Source organism: Equus caballus, chromosome 15 (assembly GCF_041296265.1).
Source record: "Equus caballus isolate H_3958 breed thoroughbred chromosome 15, TB-T2T, whole genome shotgun sequence".
In the NCBI taxonomy this organism is placed as follows: Eukaryota; Metazoa; Chordata; class Mammalia; order Perissodactyla; family Equidae; genus Equus; species Equus caballus.
Genome location: NC_091698.1, coordinates 70847313 through 70867195, shown reverse-complemented (window position 1 = coordinate 70867195; position 19883 = coordinate 70847313). Strand labels below are relative to the sequence as shown.

Sequence of the window (19883 nt, the reverse complement as noted above, 5' to 3'; positions counted from 1 at the left end):
GTGATTTTGCCCCTCAGGGGACATGTGGAAATGTCTGGAGACATTTTTGTTGCCACAACTGGGAGGGTGGGTACTTCAGCCATCTGTTGGGAAGATGCTACCAAATATACTACAATGCACAGCCCAGTCCCCACAACAAAGAATTACCAGCCCCAAAATGTCAATAGTACCAAGGTTGAGAAACCCTGCACAGAAGGACAGGTTGGCAGGGGATGGAGATACACAGTACAGAGAAATCCAAGAATGTCGTGAACAATAATATGGTTTAAATAAAAAGAGTTTTATGCCTTATTTAAGCTTTCCTTTAGACCCATGGGCTGATTTTACTTCAGGCCTTGGGGGCAGCTGCCAACTTGTCTGGCTATACTCAACCACAGTGCTTTTAAACACCCAGCTGAGTCCTTAGTTACTGAAATATGATGGGTGCTCTAAATAAATCCAAAGGCTATGTGACAAGTACGTATGCTCTGCAATCTCAAATATGCTTCCCCAACAAAAACAGGGAGGTATTACTTTATGCCTATTAGATTGGCAAAGCTAAAAACAAGCAACAAATAACGCTATTTTTCATGGGATGGAGACCCACCAAACAAATCGCATCACAAAATGGGACCACATATCATCAGATATTTTATAGGAATGCTGGGAAACAACGGAAGCCTCCTAGTGTGCCCACAGTGTGATGTTTTGTTTTGTTGTGTTTTTAAAGTACCTTCAGAATTATTTCAGTCATAGAAAGTCTCAAACAATAAGACTTGGAGGAGATGGAAAGTGTCTCTTCCAAGACGAAAAATGAACTCGTAAAAGTGCTGGATTAATCTATCTAGGAGGATCCTATATCTCCCTTTCACTTTATGAACTTCAAACTTCCCCCTTTGAATGGTAAAAGACTCCTTTGTCTGGGACAGTGTGACAGTGTTCCTTCCTGATTCATCAGGTTTCTGATGGGGTCTGAGAGAGGCGGTGTAATTCAAAACAAAACAGGTGCAAGGAATAACAACCTGATAGGCAGGAACTCAACTCTTAAAAAATCAGAACTAATCTCACCTCTTATAATCTTTCCTATGATCTCCAGGAAGGCAGAGAATACACGGAGCAGAGGGACCTCTTTGTGAAGCATGCTAACACGTAAAGCCAAGACTGCTGAAAAATGACTGATTTCTCTCTTACGCATACAGGCTTATATCAACAGGAATCATATTTTAATAGTATTATTTCAATGTACAACATTAATTTTCCTAAAATACTGCTTTCTTTAGCTCAAAATCTTTCACCCACCATCTACATCGGTGGTCTTCACATTTTTGGATCATAAACCCCTATCTGGGGTGGTGGTGATGGCGGTGGCAGCAGTAGCACAAAGCAGTAATAATAGTAACTAACATTTACTGAGCACATACTATTTGCCAGAGACCCTGCTGAGCACCACTCTTGTATTAATTCACTTAATCCTCACAACCAACCTATAAGGTAGTTTTATCTTCCCATTTACAGAGGAAGAATTGAATCAGAGGCACAGAAATCAACTCACTCAAAATAATGCAGTTAGCAATCAGCAAAGCTAGGCTCTAGATGGAGATAAGCTGGCTCCAGAGTCTATGCTCCTACTTACTACATGGAATGACCTCTCTGAGCACATACTCCCAGCTTTTATATACTTATTTATTAGAAATTATACTCTACCCTATTAATATATTGTGTGAATTATTATTACATCATATACACAATAACAGTTAAAAGGATGAGAGAAAAGAAGCAACACGCCAACATACTCTTCTACACACATTACTGGTCTTGCACCCCTACTTTGAAGGACACAGGCCTGCAGAGTCTAAATGGCTTGGCCTGGCGTTTGTGGTCTCTCACAGGCTGACCAGTGCCCACCTTGACAATCACACATCCCATCTCTCCCCGACACACTCCTGCACCTGACAGGCTGGCTTACCCACTGCCCCTGCAAAAACCTTCTGTGTGCCCTCCTCTGTGCCTTGGCTCACATCAAGTCCCTTTCTCGACAAGAGAACACTAGTTTAAAGGTTTATCCCAAGACCCAGTGTCCCCATAAAGCCTCTTCTGAGCTCTCCTCTCAGATGTATGTTCTTGGCCACTAGGCTGGCATACAACACAGCCATATATTTCTGTCTAAGTGTTCGCAGTGTGGATGGCTTGTTTTCCATAGTAGCTCCTAAGCCTCTTGAGGGCAGAGAGTATGTTACATATTAACCTTTCTTTGTATTCTCCATGGCACCTGGCATAGTATTATGCACTTAATAACCACTCAGTAACTACTTGCTAAATAAAAGAATAAACAAACATTCTCCACATTTACTCCACATCTCTAAGGCCCAGGTACGGATAGTTAAGGTAAAGACCATCTTGGAAAGCAGAGGAGGTGATGGGATGGATACTTTACTCTTTGCTAAGCTCAAGGCAACCATGACAGACTGACATGACTCCCTGTGATTCTGAAGGAAAGGTCTTCGTACAGTTCCCAGTAATCTGCTCACAGAACATGGGGACTGTAGAGAGCATTCAAGTTTCTAAAGTAATGGCCTCCTTCCTCGCCTTGTTTATCCACTACTGCCTACTCTGTTGGCACTTCTCCATGGTTAAAGGTAGTCCCAAATATACAGACGTGCAAACAACCCAATTTCAGAAGAAAAGATGTTTATTCTTTATTCCCCCCCCCCAAAAGTTTTCCCTTGTCTTTTGCTGGGATTTGCTCAAATGTTATCATTTCAGCAGTAACTATTCTGACACCTCATTTACTCCTGCCATCTGCCCTCCTCTACCAATTCCTGACTCCCCCGATCCTACTCTACTTGTTCATTTTGTCCACAGCAATTATTACCTTCTAATAAAAAATATAATCTACTTATTCACTATATGCATTAGAATAACTTTTATAATAATATCATTTCCTATTGTCTGTCTCTCTGCCTCTAGAATGTAAGCTATGTGAGAGCAGGGATCTTTGAGAGCAAGAGTCTGTCTCTTTCGTCCTCTGATGTATTCCAAACACCTAAAACAGTACTTGGTATGCAGCTGGTGCTCAATCAACAGCCAACAAATGAAAGAATAAATAGACAATGCCAACTTCCATTTTACCCCTCACCTTGAAGGCCCCAGACAGAGTCACCCTTGCCTGAGAATGCTCTTTCCCTCATCCAGAGAAGTAGTATGGTACAGTGGTTAACTGTGCAAGCTTGAGAGCTTTGAATCCCAGCTCCACTTTTGACCATTTACCCTTGCATAGCTTTAGTCAAATCTCATAACTCCTCCTACCCTCAGTTTTCCCATTAGTACAACGGGAATAATATCCATCAGCCAGAAGAGCCTCTGTAGGTACTCAATACACACACATAGACGTACATGCACACACGCACCCCTATATATGTGTGTGTACATATATATACATACAACCAATAACAGGTGTGTATATATGTTTATGTGTATATATGTCCATATGTGTTTATGTGTGTACATGTATGTATGCATATACACACATACACATATTCTTTTCACCATTACTCTTCCTACTCTAACCCCAAACAGTAACAAAAGCCTGGGGACCATCAACAGACAAATCCCTAAATTCTACACGCCCCCTGACTGATACAATGAGTTCAGAGCATTACAAACCAGCACAGCACCTTGGCTAGTGACAGTGTCAGTGCACTATAGTCAACGTTCCAAACCTGGCAGCTAACAGCTGTCTCCTGCACCCAGCAAAAGCTCCCTAAGTAACACACACCAAATAAAAGCCTTTCGATATTTATAAGGAAGGGATTAATTCATCTTCAAAAGTAGCATTTTAATTAAAAATGACTTTTCTGGGCTTATATCCAGAAAGAATACATTGCCAAAAGGTAAGATTTAACAAGGTTTAGTTCTTTCTTTAATTTTTTTTTAAGAGCCCAGTGCTTCCCAATCCTTTTCACGTCAAGGCACACATAGAAAATAATCTTCCTCTGGCACTCTGGGATAAACAGATGCTGCTGCTCCCAGCTGCAGGTGACTGCCAGGAGGCCCCAGCTTCCCAAGCCCTGCTGAGGGAATCAACAAACACTTGGCACAACTACAGCCACGCCACTGGAGAAGCTCTGCCTTAGCCTTCTTGGACTGGGGACCCTCCTAACAACTTATACTTTTCTCCTTTCACACGAACACAAGTCCTCAGAAAGGAAAAGTGAATCCGGCCACTAGTGACAACAGTGAGCATTTTCTTTATGACTCACTCCAGGAAAATAGCACACTGACTAGCAATCCATTTACAACTTACAACATCAGCATAATTTCATGCTTTTGTTTTTGATTTTCCATTCTGAAATTACATTTTCTGTGTATAAAATAAACAACAATGGAGATGGGCCACCCTTAGCTCACCAAATGGAATTTGTCAAGTAATGTTCTCTCTCTAGACAGACTGAGCATTCTACTTTATGTTTCACAATTTTATGAAAGATGAAGAAGAAATTAAGATTCTTCAGGCATAAGGTGCTGTATTACATGGTCACATTTTTAAAAGAAGGAATTGATCATTCTTTTAAATTACATTTAATTATATGTTTTGAAAAAATGTATTTTTTCTAAAAACATTCAATTCCTTATTCAGAAAACGCCAAAATAGAATTTATACTTAAGGCTACCTCTATCACTGGTTTCCTATTTGCTTCTGCTCCTTCTCTCTGTAGCAGAGTCAAGGATGGTTGGTGTTATCCCTGTTTCTTGAAAAGTGATTCCTTCAGACAACTAGCTGGCTGAATTGGCCTCCCTTTCTTTCTTTCCTGGCTTTCTGATTTTCTTTTCCACAAAGGTAATACCAAGATCTGCCTCTACTTTTGTCCTCACACTGTCCGTCCCAGCTAGAACCCCTGTTTCCACCCCCATGAAGACCCTAACTCTAGTCCTAACATGGAGTATATCAGGGTGTTACAGACTAAAGCAGAAATGGCTGTTGTTTCAGTCTCCTTTATACCTGATGCCCTGTCTGGCTGCCTTACCTTCTGCCTTGTCTTCATTTCTGTTGTTCACACACTCCCCGGCCACTGAGGGTTTAGGTGGCTGGCTCAGCTTCTAACCCACAGCTCCCCCCACTGGGAGGTAAGAGCCTAAAATGCAAACTCCTTTTTCACCCGTGCCTAGAACCGGGTAAGCATACCACAGTGTCCACTGAATTGAATTTAACCTTGACGACTTTTTCACGGTCTCATCAGCTCTCAGGCCTAAGATCTACAATTCCTATGGGTGCCCAAGTTTGAGAGATTTTGCCACACCCTGAAGGATGACAGAAGGTGTGGACTTCCTCTGTCCCTCTTTATAATGTTGATGGGCTTACTTTGTTTCCAACATTGTAGCATCTTATCAAATTAGATTTAAGGAGACCAACTGAGTGACAAGGGATTAAAAACTGAGTACAAGAAGGATTCTTGGTTTGGTTTCCCTAGGCACAAAAAGTTGTTTTTCACATCAACCATCAAAGAAGCAGCACATTCTAAAGAGTTGAATATCTTATCTCTACCCCTGACTACCTCTGTACTTTACACAAGACACCCTCTCAGCCTTACCTCAATTTCCTCATTAGAGACAGAGATGGTGACGGGGGACTGGGGACGGGGTGGGAGAACACCTACCTTGCAGGGGATCATAATGAAATCACATATGCAGTTCATGCGGAACACAGGAGGGGCTCAAAATGTTCATTTTACTTCTCTATGGCAACTTTCCAACTGCGTGGGCTTAGGCCATCTGAAGTCCATCCCTGGCTAATATTTCACGTCCACCCAAGGATGCAGCACTGCCACTCAGCTCCACAGCCCGAAAGTGGAATCTTTTTGACTCAGATTTCTCAAAGTGCAGAAATCAAGGTTCCAAATTTGGGTGGTGGGCAGAGGGTGGGGGTGGAATAAAAGAAGTAAACAAAGTGTTTAACAGATTCTGCTGGTAAAAACTGAGAAAATTTAATACCAGCAAAGGGATATCTAGAACTGTGGTAATTATATGAATTAACTGAAAGAAAAAAAACCTTTGCCTAGAATGTTCAGATAAATGTAAAAGTGGTTTTTCCGCTTTAAGAGAAGCTAACTGACCTCAACTGCCCGCTTCGCTTTACCCATCTAAAAGAGCTCAATTAAAGAAAGAGCAGGAATCACCTTTTATATGTTTATACCATCGGAAAAATAATCAAAATAGACAGAAAATGAAAAACCTCAAACTTCAAACTTTTACTTCAAATGGTATATATTTCCTTATGAAACACCAAAAGGTGAGTTAAGTACCCATGAATAAGAATAAATCTTTCCTTACGACTGTTGGCCAAGCTCTTCCTGAATACAAGAGAACTTTTTGAACTCCAGTATGACTTCTCAGGAGTGATAAGTAACCTAGTAATAATGTTAAGTCCTCAACATGAAGAATTTTGGCAACAAAAACAGATGGTTAATTCTACTTAAAAGATAGGGTAGCCCTGCCAGTGTTGTTCCCAAATGAGGTAATGTCCATGGCTCTTATCTAGCCTTTATTGAGATTTAATGTCATTTACCACTGGCTCTTGTGAACCTGCTGCATAATCTCACCTTTTCTGATTGCATTACTTCCATCCATTTCAACATTGCAATTATGAACCTCTGGTTTTTAAAACGATTAAGAAACGAATCCCACATGTTCTTTCTTTTTTTTCATGTCCTATAATTTGAGTCTTTCTTCCATAGTCCCAGAAAATTCAGAGATCAGCATATTTCTCGTTTTCAAGGTATACTATAGAAATACTCTGAGGTTTGATATATTTATGTAAACAGTTTTCAAAGAAGTCAAAATGTATAATTCAAGAACATGTCCTGTGAAAGAATTTGTTTTCTGATTACAAAATCATTTCCTGCTCTTGAAAAAATAACAGTTTTTTATTTACTTAGCTGGCTCTGAAGGTCCCATGGAGATGATCATTCCTTTCAATCCCTAACATCTCTTTTCCAGGTGCAGGCCTTTTACTGATTTCAAAGGTAGCTTTATGTGGAGAAGGAATCCATAAGTTGTAGAAGGGACAGAGAAAGCCCTCGCCATCTTAACTCCTGATGCTTTCCCCAAAAAGAACAACAGGGTGAAACAGAACTAACTATTACAACACAGATGAGACACCCGAATGGACATGACAAAAAGATTTCCACATGCCTTTGACTTCCTTTTTTCAACCAGGGTATAAACCAATCTTAGTAAAGGCAGGAATCGGTTTGACAAACATGAACACAATAGCCAACACCCAACACTCATATTGTTATTTTTTTCCATCAAGCCCTTCATCTCCCCAACACTCAGGAATAAAAACAACAGCCACGACCACCCCAGACTTACAGAGTTTTTACCTTCTCACAGTGTTTCACATTTTATGTAGCAGAAAAAGTAAATCTGAGAATATCAAAGGCAGCCCAGAGACAGAGCAAAAGACCACGTTTTGTTGCTGCCCACACTGGTAAAACACAAGCCAGACCTGTTAGTGGTGTGTGTGTGTGGGAACCAGGCCGAGAGGCCCATTTGTACCACTGGTGAAAGAGCCGAAGAAGCAATTCCAACCTCACACTTCTGATGAAGTGCAGCCAAGAGTGGATCTTCAATAAAGAAAATCTGATGGCTGATCCCTCCTTGACAATATGAGCCCTCCTGCTAACTCAGCTGCATAATCCATGAATCTTTGAAAAGCTTGTTCCACGTTACTCATTATTGCCAGCCCCTTCCCTTCAAACCAGCAGCAGAGTCTGACGGAATCAAAAGCTCTGACTTGTCTGGACCTCAGGGTCCCCTCTTTAGAACCAAGATAATAACTCCTGCCCCTCTCTTCACCACAGGGATATAGTGAGGACCAAGGGAGGTGAGTGTTTAAGAGCTTCTACTGAAGAAACCACCAAAGATCCATAACATACGTAACACAGACCAGAGGATCTGGGACCCTTGCGGGTCGCACAATCTTTTCAGGTGGTCTGCAAGATTAAACTATTTTCAAAATGATACCAAGACATTACCTTCCTCTTTTATTCTCATTCTCTCATAAGTGTACCATGGAGTTTGCCAGAGGATACAAGGTGTGTGATGACGTCATCACTCTAATGACTAATGGAATGTGTAATTGTGAATTCTTGTATTTTAAGATTTTCTGTTTCAGTTTCTAATTAAATAATGACAAACAAAAGCTCTCTTTTGGGGCCAGCCCCGTGGCCTAGTGGTTAAGTTTGGCATGCTCTGCTTCAGTGGCCCAGGTTTGGTTCCCAGGCCTGGAACCTACACGACTCATTGGTGGCCATGCTGTGGCAGTGACCCACAGATAAGATAGAGGAAGACTGGCAACAGATGTTAGCTCAGGGTGAATCTTCCTTGGTGAAAAAATAAAGCTCTTTGGTGTGTTCAATAACTTTCAAGAGGGTAAAGAGGTCCAGTTTGAGACCTGCCAACCTAGAACTTCAGTCCCCACCAAATCTGCAGTTCCTAGATGGCTGACTTTTCACCCAGCCTGAGCCTTTCTAAATGTTGTTGCGTCTGCATGGGAGACTCTTTCCCTCCCTTCACTGGCTAACTTCTTCTGCTCTCTGCTCAGATGTCACTTTCTCTGGGAAGCTTTCACTGACTTCCCCAAGACCAGTCAGGCAGCCACGTTCTGTGCTCCCCTGCCACTTAGTACACTACATTGTGATTGCCCGTTTTCTGGTCTTTTATTGTTCTCAACTCCTTTCATGCAAGAACTGACTTAGTCATTGTTTTGACTGTAACACAGTAGTACATACGAGGCATTCAATAAATACTTGTTGAATTTATAAAACAACCAAGGAAAGAAAGCAAGAAGACAGGCCTATCTAGCGTTCTCACCTAGAGGGAATTAGTTAGTAAAAATATTGTTTTTCATTATAGCATAAGCTCATTAAAACTATGGTAAGAATCATAATAACTATCTATATCTACATATCTTATAATGTAGGAGGTACTGTTCTAAGCACTGCATATGCATTAATTCATTTAGTCTTCACCAAATCCCTATGAGGTATACACTACTATTACCCTCATTTAGAATATGAAGACACAGAGGTACAGGTGGTGAGTGGTGGATCTGAGGCTGACACCCGGACAGTGTGGCTCCAGAGTCTCATCCTGTTAACCACTCTACACACTACCTCCGTGTCAACAGTGTAGACCTCAAGCTTATAATATATATTGGGATCTCAAGGCCATCTCTCAACTCTGCTCACAAATCGGAAACACGACCCGATATTCAAATCCCACCCCAGCCCCACCCACCGTGAGTGGCGACAGTAGCCATGCGAACCGGAGATCTTCTCACCAACATCAAGGGGCCCCAAGTTCAGTTAGGGTTTAAAAAGGATAGTTTCAATAAGAAATATACTTCTCATTCATTTGTTGTACTTGAGTCTTTTCTAGAGGAAATGTTAAGTTAAAAACAATTAAAAAGTCTCTTTTGTAGCACAGAGAAAACAAGAAAGTAGGGTTTGATATTTCCATGTTATGCGGCAGGCAAACTCTTTCCAATGTGTACGACTCTCTCTGTGCTTCTTGGGCTAACCTCTCTTTCAAGGAATGCTCGCAACTTCACCCTGAACAGGGAGTGGCCCAGAATGTTCTGCAGGCATACTTGATAAAAAAGGCAAAACGTTATCTGGTTCACAGAGGTAAGTCCAAACAGAAAAGCATGCAGTAGAAAACACAGGATTTAATGCAAAAGATGATCTGACTGAGTCACAGTGTGATACTGTATTCACGTTTAGGATGGAAAAAGCACACCTAGGAAATACACGTTCTTTCAGCAACGGAAAAACAGTTGTAAAGTTTAAAAACTTGTGTATCAAATCTTCAGCTGAAATAGTATATGAGAAATCAAAGTTCATTCTGTGGTATTTGACAGATGTCACACAAAGTAACTTTAATTACCTGAAGAAGTGTCCCATGAATATGGTTTTGCCGGAAACACTGGTCAGTGCAGTCAGGGAGTCTAGCCAACAGAGTTCGGATGGTGTCAGGGATTTCATCTGTCATAACAAATGGGACCAAGGCACGAGCTGCCATTTCACGGGAGCGGTAGAAAGGTGAGTGACCACATCTGGGAAGAAATAAGAACATAAGACCATTCAACACTCATTTCCACATGTGTGCCTTTGGATACGCTGATGTTCTATCTAGCTCCCGCTGGGAGATCCAAGCTGGGGGCAAGGGGAGTTGCTCCTTATTCCAAAGGATGTTGGGTTTTTTAGTATTTGCATTCGTTCTACAGGTGACTTTGCTTTTCTTATAAACACCATGAATACCTATGATTCTGTCACAGTGATAAATCAGATAGGCTTTGGGAATAAAACAATAAACAAGTAGTAGCAAAAACAGCTTACTCTTCAACAATCAGACAACTATTTATCAGGAACTCATAATGAACAAAAACACCATGATAAGTGCCACGAGAAATAAGACATCACTGGTGTCTTTAAGGAGACTATACTCTGGTTGGCAAGATGAGAAGTACATTTGAAAAGAAGACCAAAAGCACAAGACAGTACTGGAAAAGTGATAAGCAGGTGATCCTGACATTATAGCTATAGGAGGATAAGACTGGGCTGTGGTATTGAGAAGGATGGAGCTTAGGAAAGCAAGCATGATTCAAGTACGCCAAAAGAAACCAGGCAGTTGTTTCAGCCAGGGTCAGTAGAATAAAGCAAGAGTAGAAATGCTCAAGGAATAGGTTGATATGTCTGGTTGAAGTGGAGGCTCATGAATAACAGTGGAACTTCAGGCTGAGAAGTGGGTCAGGCCAGACTGCATGATCTGAACTAACTGTCAAGAAAACAAGAGATGGACCCTCAAGTTACCAAATCCTTGCCTTTGGGCTGACTCACACCCTAAGCGCTTGAAAAGAAGTCAGTTCTTAAACAAGGGAAAGTCATGGACAAGTGCAACTTTGAGATTCTACAAAGGTCACTGGAAAGGTAGGTCATCTAAGGGCCTCTTGACTTTGCAAACACTCAGAACCTTAGAGTCCACAGCCATTCTCTTGAAACTGTGCCCTTGAGGGCCTTCACAGATAGGTTATTATTTAAGAGGAAAGTTCAATACGGTAGGTTCTAGCTTAAATAAGTTCTTGACTAGAACTCTCAAGACTTCATGCTCTTTCATCCAATTAAAAAAGTAACTCAACTTACAGAAATGTCTTAGATGCCAAGACAAGGATGGGGAAGATCAGGTGATAGCAGACTCTGCAGGGGAAAGAGATGGCCTCTTGCTTTTTTATTTTTAAAATTGATCAGTATTCCAAGAAGGAATTACTGGTAAGAGCTGGGCCACTAGGCCCATGTGGTCATGTGGGCTTAGCATGGAAAGAGACAAGGCCCTATGACTGAATTTTTTCTAACACCCCAGAAGTATCACTGCATTTACCTTAATATGACAATGAAAATGCACATAAATTTCTGTTCAAATGCAATGATCCAAGTAGAATTTCATCATGTGGAGTAGGAGTAGGGAGAGAGGAGAAAGAGGTACAGGGTAAGTCAAAACATTGTGTCAGTTTTTTTCCCCTAAGACTGTAGGTCCGTGAGATAGGTCAATCAGCACACACTTTCAGGATGGGGAAGAGCTCACCTTACGTTACATTATGGGAAGACACTGAAGGTTAAGGCTAAAGATTTCCCAATGGTCTTTGACTAGGTTCTGCCAACTCACCCATTTTGTCACTCATTTTTCTTTTAACATGATTAAATGTTTGATCTGTAATTGGTGAACACAGTAAAACACAGTTTGCTTTGACCCATGCGGGGTTGGGGGCGTGAGTGAGAAAACTTCACTTGACAGAGAAAAGAAAATACTCTGAAAATGCTTTGAGATTTAATTAGCAAATGACCTCACTCGGCACAGTCATTTGTCAGAAGCTTCTCCGTCTGTCTGTCCTCCACCCCGCCATACACACACTGTGTTATAGTGTGTTTTATGTTACCAAAAGGACTCTTGTGTATAAATGTTTCTTTTCAAATACAAATAACTCTGACATGGTTACAGATGTTTAGTTTCTAATTAGCAGTAACTGTACACTAAAGAATGCCCCTCCTTTTGCTCCTGACCTTTTGCAAATGATGATTTCCCAAAGGAATCTGGCATCCATACAGGAGAAAGAATGGAAAGTAGGAAAAGTGCCAGAGTTTTCTGCTTTCCGATACCCTGTACTAGGGTACTTTCCAAAGGCACACATCAGGATAAAGAGCAAAACAGAACCTCCCCTCGAAAAAGTAATGTAATCACAGAAAAAGAGAAGAAGCCTATTTTTAAAGTAACATTTAATTAAGTAACACTCATTATAAAGCAATGATTAAATGTAATTTCAAACTCCTCTCTATTGCAAATTGTTTGAAAGGAAGGAAAGATTATAGTCAACGCACACACACACAACCAAGAAGCAAAAAAACCATTTCCAGGTTACTGTTTTGTCAGCTATTGATGGATGGGAGGTGGTCTGATGAGCTTCAGCTTTTCTCCAGGTGTACGCGGCCCGGAGGGTGAGGGAATATAAACATAGTCTTTACAGGCCTAAGTGGAATGTATTTGAAGCTAAAATCTATCTTTCCCCCGGATAAAGTCTCCTAGTTTGACTCAGTAAATGTGCCAAAATCAAGCAGAGGTGTTCTTCAGGGATCCAGAATCTAGTGGCTATTAGGATGCAAAATCAGAGCACCTGGATTTTTCTCCTGTTTTGGACACTGAGTTCTGTGACCTGGACAAGTCACAGTCCCTCGCTGGGTCTCAGTGGAGCTGAGAGTGGCTGCAATAATGTACATCCAGTGCCCTGATGTGATGTCCATGAGGACATTACAAGAGGAAAGGTGCTTTGGAAATACAAAGCTTTTAGAGTGCACTGTGCCTGTGTCTGGTACAGGATCAGCATATTCTAGGAACTACAGGCCTCTAAGTGGCCCCAGCGGAAGAATTAATACTGTGGTGTGAAGACTGTAACATTTTTTAAAAGATAAGAGAACAGGGGCCGGCCCCATGCCGAGTGGTTAAGTTCATGTGCTCCGCTTTGCTGGCCCAGAGTTTCGATGGTTCGGATCCTGGGCACAGACACGGCACTGCTCATCGAGCCATGCTGAGGCAGCGTCCTACATGCCACAACTAGAAGGACCCACAACTAAAAATACACAACTATGTACTGGGGGGTTTGGGGAGAAAAAAGAAAAATAAAGTCTTTAAAAAAAAAAAAGAAAGATAAGACAACAAACTGATGATATGAAGGCAAGGAGATTTTGTTATCCTTTGGACTCTGTTAAAAGTGATGAGGAGGGGGACAGCCTGGTGGTGCAGGGGTTAAGTTCGCATGTTTTGCTTCAGCGGCCCAGGGTTCGCCGGTTTGGATCCTGGGTGTGGACGTGGCACTGCTTGGCAAGCCATGCTGTGGCAGGCAGCCCACATATAAAGTAGAGGAAGATGGGCACAGATGTTAGCTCAGGGCCAGTCTTCCTCAGCAAAAAGAGGAGGATTGGCAGCAGATGTTAGGTCAGGGCTAATCTTCCTCAAAAAAAAAAAAAGTGATGAGGAGGAAGCTCAAGCCCTTCTCAAAAGAAGTGGGACAGCCTCTATCTCCCTAAATCTCAATTTCTTCTGGAAAATAAAGCAAATGGATTTGGAATCTCAAAGGTCATTTCTACTTCTACCATAGTTTGGAAATCACTTCCTCAGTAGCCCTGGCTGCACGGTAGGCCTGAATACTAGGTCCTCCGCAGGATGTGTGGGACGCGCACACAATAGAGTCTTTAAACATCTAGCCCTCTGACCCCAATAAACCCTTCCATGCTCATTCTAATCACATATTTATTGATTGCCTACTGCATTCTCGGCACTGTGTAACATGAGAAATGACACATAGTAATACTCGCATTTGTACAGCCCTTGGCAGTTTATAAAATGCCTGCACACCCATTACCTTTTTACTATGCAACATTCCTGTAGAACATGATGGCACTATATACCTAAATTAACAGACGAAAAATAAAACGAAGCTCAGAAAAGCTAAGTGTACCCTTCAGGGTGTAAGCAGCAGTGTCTGAGCCAGAACCACCATCCATGGCTCCAAGATGGAGCTCGTGGGCTATTCCAAGATGTAGCTCACACCTGGAAATTAAGGGAACAGAAAAATATCTCCTATCTAATAAAAGCACAAGCTTTAATTTACAAGTATGTGGAAAATCTCTAAATGAGTGTGTTGGGTTTTTGGTGTTTTTTCTTTTTAACATTTGTAAGATCATGAAAACATTTCAGAATCTAACATAAACTGTGGACTGTCACAAGAGAAAGAGATTTATGAACATATATACACAATTTCCCAAACAATTTCAGGAGGTTTGTGACGCACATCCAAACCCTTTGGGAGGTGTTTCCCAGACCCCAGTCAAGGATATCCAGTTGCTCCTTTGCACACAGTGTGACTGTCAGCCATGTGCTCTGTGTTAGAGATACAGAGATGGACAAATAGGACACTGCTCACAGGGAAACCACCAGGTTAGAGGGGGAGCCAGAGAGACAGCCTCAGGATCACAAATCAGCAGTACCCACGGAGACACACCCAGGTGTGGAGTGGCACAGAAGGGAGAGTCAGAGGGGCTTTCTGGAGGAGACAAGGGACCTGCAAGTGAGGGTGATACACAGTTTTGGACTTCAGGAACACCGGAGCGTTTAGAATATAGTATGCTGAGATCATCCCCTCACTTCACCTAGTTTCACAGAGTGGAGGCTTAGTTTTTTTCCAGGTGTTTCTCTTTTCTGTTCACTCTCAGAACCTATTGCAGTTTTCCTGAAAGGTTTCACAGGTAAGTGACTGGACATCATCAAAACTGTCTCTGCTGCCCCAGAGCCATAGCTGAGGTATGTGAGTGCCTAGCGCAAGCATGCCCTGGGTTAAGCACCAGAGGATCAGAGAGCAAAGTCCCTGCCCAGGCCACAGAGAACCTACAGTCCAGGGAGAAAGAGGGGCCAATCAATCAGTGCTTCTCAGGGCCCCGAGAAGTAAACACAGGCTTCTGTAGAAGAACCGAGGTGGGACACCCAGAGAGGAGGGTGGGTGGTCTGGGAGATCATAGTCCAGCTGTAACTAAGTGGGGTCAGAAAGAAAGAACATTTGGGTTTGGCACGAAAGAGGGGCCCTCACCAGGCCCGTGCCTTTCCCTCCTGAACCCCAACTGCCCCTCAGTGCATCCAGTCAAAAGGAAGGGCACTGAGGTTTATTAAATGACTACTGTGAGCGAGGACCAGCTACCTCCTTTAGACACACTATTGTATCCACTTCACTAAATCTTCATTACAAGGTCATTATCATCATTCCTCTTTTAAGATAAGGAAAGTGAGATTTCCCAACATACTTTAGGTCATAAAACTAGCAAGTGGCAGATCCTGAATTCTAATTAGGGTCTGTCCACCTGCAAAATTCAATCTAAGACTCACAAACTAGTTATCTCAAAATCCTCAGAGCCTTGGAAAAGCCAAATGTTTCCAAAGTAACGTGTTCAACCTAATCACATTGAGGCACGAACGACTTATGGAACCAAGCAGTTTCTTATTGGCAGAATGTAAAGCAGAACAATAAAGATGATGCTGATAATAACTAACATTTACCGAGTGTCTATAGAGGGCCAGACTTAGTGTAAAAAGCTTTGCATGTATTATATCATTTAATCCTCATAGGAAGGCAGAATGGCTGAGAGAACACTTTTAGGTAACGTGGGAGAGGTATTTTTGAACTGAGAGGACTACGTAAGGCCCAGTGGCCTTGAAAGAGTCCCCATTTTACAAGACCCAGAATCAGAGTCTTCAGAAAAGTCTCAGAATGGCTTCAGGATCCAGCCAATATCCCCTTCTACTCTCCCTCACTGACATATCTAACGTTCCCCAGGTCTTCTGCATTCCTAGACCAATTGCCAGTCCTAATCCTCACTTTCCACAGGTCAAGCTGTACCTTGTACAAATCAGAAGCCCCCAAATGAAAATGATCACCCACTTTCTCTAGATGCCCCTACTTGACCAAGGGGTTAGCATCTTGGGAGCTGGGCTAAAGAAGCTATGTCTGACCTACCCTCAAGCCCCCTCACTCAATTTACTCAAGAAGGCCCTGTCTTTCTTATATAGTATGACTGACTGCCCCTGGGGAATGATCATCTACAGACAATCTTAAAAGTTGAGACAACCCTATCTTGCAGGATGTCTCTGAAGTCTGGGTGAGAAGGGGTAGGCTGAGGCCTCAGGTTATAATATTTAAAAGAAAAAATCTTTCTCTATATATTCTTGTCAAACCAACCACTGTTTCATCCTTGGTGCCTTTGCACACTGCAGTTCACTCTCACTGGAATCAATGTCCTTTCACCCTTGTACAGCTGGGGAACTCCTTAATCCTCCTAACTCTGCTCAGGTATCACTTCTTTTCCAAAATCTGACTGCACTTCCTCTGGTCAGAATCCATCACTTTCTTTCCCATACCTGTCACTGCGATTGCATATTTAGAACTGCCCAAGCAGGGGGGGCACACCTCATTTGCCTTCCTCACAGTAGCCCTCGGGCATCACGTTGCCTAGACCAAAATGACTTGAGAGCAGAAACAGGGTCTTTATAGTTTTGAATAATATAGCTCATAGGACAGAAGTTAAGGACATGTTCTGGAATCCAGCAGACCTAAGTTTAAATCCAGCTCCTGTCATTTACTAGTGTGTGACCTTGGACAGGTCAGTGAACCTCCTAAGTTTTTATCTTCTGTAAAATGGGGAGAGTAACTACCTCAGAGGGCTGTTGTGAAGCTTAAATTAAACAATGCATATAAAATACAATGCCTAGAAGTTAGTGATCAATAAATGGTAGCTATTATTGAATCTAGTAGGTGGAAGAACTTTGAAACGTTAAAGCTTTATCTGCAAGTACAAACTCTCTAGGGTTGTCTACCTCACCAACCACTGAGAACACAGACTCGCTGTCCCGAACAGGCTGCAAGTGCTCACAAAGGCCAACTCTTCCCCGTCCCACCAAAGCAGCTGAGAAGGAGAGAAGGAAAACTGAGTTTCTCTGGGGCCAACGGACTTGTTTACATGAGGGCCTGCTGCCTTCATTTCTCAGGTCCAGGGCCCGAATTCTATTTTCTGTCAATTCTAATGCTGCTTCACCAAAGATTTCTTTTTCCTTTTTATCGTGTGGTTCCTAGTTTCAAATCTTGCCTTCAGGAAACACGTACATGTGTGGGTATGTGTGCATGCATAAAGGCGAGAAACCACTAGAAAAATAAGTTTGCACCGGTGAATTTGAAAAAGCAGACACTTCAGCGTGTCCTATGACTATTAAATATGTTTTTGTTATAATTGTGGCGTTCCTGAAGCCCTTCTTCCACGTTTTCAGGTGAGTTCAGTGCCCATCAAAGTTGCCAGATTCTCTATTTGTCCTTCCTATACCAATTTTCAGTTCATCAAAGGGCCTACCACCACCTGAACTACTTGTTCCTTTCCTGCAACTCAAACCACTAGCACTTAAAAGTTGCATTTACTGTAATCTTGCCCTCTGCACAGCTCATGGATTTCTCTTTTCAAATATATTTCTTGGAAAGGTAATGGGTTCAGGACTTTTGAAGTCTGAGTTTTTAAAATGCTTGGTTTGGGCAGTGAGGGGGAAATAAGAGCAGCAGATAGTAGCTAAGATAAAAATTGTACGTTTCCAGCTTTCATGGACAAAAAAAAGTACATGTACCTGCAGGTAGAATGTTTAGTTTAAATGTCTGTCTACTGGGCAGCTCAAAACACTAACTGTTCCTTGCAAATTAACTTCTGCAAAGAGCAAAACCTTCTAAAAATATTTTCATGAAGAAATGCCACAACAATAAGCCACAATAGAACATCTGAAAACTGCAGTGTGCAACCACCTGGGACAACCCAACCAGAGTCTAAGCTAGAGAAGATGCATCCTTTTCAGGTCACCTCCGCTATGCCTCCAAGTTACCAAGGCTTTACCCGGGCTGACTAGCCACAGGCTATTAATCCCAAAGTGGTGAAAATGGCAGCTGTCAGGAGCTGGGAATCAGCCTCCCGACTCTGACATCTCTCTTCTTGCCCCTGCAAGAACTGGGCACAGCCCTTCCACGCACATGGCAAGGACATGGGGTCATGGATGTAACTGGCAATGGCTACTTGCATTCATACCATTCCTTTTAGTGTTAGGAAATAAAGAAAGGGACTCTTCCAAGAGGGATGGGGGAAGGTATCCAGTGTGGTACTTACTTTAAAAACCTCCTTAAATAACGCTCTTTCATTTTTTAGAATTACAAACATGTCTTAAATAAATGAAAGTATGCACGATTTCTGAATGCTACTCCCTGGTTACTTGCTGATATCAAACATAGAGATGAAGTAGGAAAACTGTATTTCACCTGAAATTTCATTTCATTTCATTCTTTCATTATTTTTTGCCTAGACAACAACAAATACAATTTGAAACTGAATTTTTCAGATTCCAACCAAATTGTCTAGAAAGCTGGAAAGAGGGTTTTTTTTTTTCCTTTGGAGCACTAAAATGTGGTATACCTTAACAATGATTCTTTCCTGACTCAGAAAAACATGGAAAAGACTTCACAGCAAAACAAATACAAAGACTTTGGAAGCCCTAGAGATTAAAAGGGAATCATTAATTTCAGTCTTCACTTAAAATAAAATGGAGTATTATAAACTGAAAAAAATTACAAAACTCTTAACATAAATAGTATAAAACTTTCCTAAGCAATGAAAATAAACACTAGATTTAGTTTGAAATTTTGGCATAACCTTCCCTCCCAGTCCGTCTGTGGGTTTTCTCTTTGACCCTGGATCAACAAGCCGCATACTGGTCTACTGGTCTTCTCAGGGACAGCTGGAAAAGCATTCTGAATCTACCCTCGGGGCTCTCGGGCTGGGATAAGCTGTGTGCAGGGCAGGAGCAGAGGGCTGCAGCTTGTGCAAACTGAGTGAAAGAGCTGCACATTCCTCTCAGTAGCAAAAGCCCTCACATTGTTTCAGCTCTGGATTCACAAAAGACCAAGAGATGAACACATTCAGGCAGCCAGTGATTCTTTAAAGGGGTGGAACTTAATACCTGGCCCCAGCATGTCTTCTCCTTTCCCTGCAGGTAGTGGGTTGGCTGGAGAAAACGGTCCTGAACATGCTGGGTCTCCTTGTGGTGATGGTCACTGTTCAAAGGCCAAGTTCTCAAAGTGATTTCATACAGCTGAAACTTACCCGTTAACCTTTAGAGCATGTGGTTCCGTATTTACAGTGAATGGTTTTCAGTTCACAAACACAGCACCGGGTGGTGAATTTAAGAAACTACACAAAGGTATAGAGAGAATTACCCTCTTCTTTTTAACCTAACACATATATACTTAGGAGGAAGGTTTGGAAAGGACTGTTTTTGGTCTCATTTTTGAGTTGTTTATTTGTTTTTAGCTTTCAAATGTTCCAGAACCTATGATAGCTCTCTATTGCCACATTAAATACAAATTTCTCATTCTGGTGTTCAAAGCACCCTAAATCTAGGCCAAGACTGGCTGGACAAATCCTAGGTGCTGAGTAACTCTTTCTTGGACCAAGAGAACTTGACTGTTCAGGTGTTGATTTCTGAAAAGATATAAAATCTTATAAAATCTAAGCAGCCTGTGAGTCAAGTTATGCTCAACATACACTGATGATAATTTTAAAATAAACACTTTTAAATGTGAACAATTTTATTAACTTCCCTTTTGATAAGACTCTGTCACACTTCTGAGAACGTCCAATGCCCATGCTAAAACCCAAGGAAGGGAAGGTAGGGACATTTACTGAGTGTCTGCTACTTGTCAGGCAATGTGCTAGGTAATTTCAAATATT

At 41.9% G+C, this 19883-nt stretch overlaps 1 protein-coding gene across 5 annotated transcripts in view; it reads right to left on the bottom strand.

The window, feature by feature from the left end:
• THADA (THADA armadillo repeat containing) overlaps positions 1-19883 on the bottom strand; it is a 307941-nt gene that overhangs the window by 130568 nt on the left and 157490 nt on the right. For all 5 annotated transcript variants that reach the window (XM_070235533.1, XM_001498963.6, XM_070235534.1 and 2 more), the window contains one exon: positions 9925-10093. In XM_070235533.1, coding sequence (XP_070091634.1) covers positions 9925-10093 — 169 coding nt within the window. The remainder of the gene's footprint in view (positions 1-9924; positions 10094-19883) is intronic.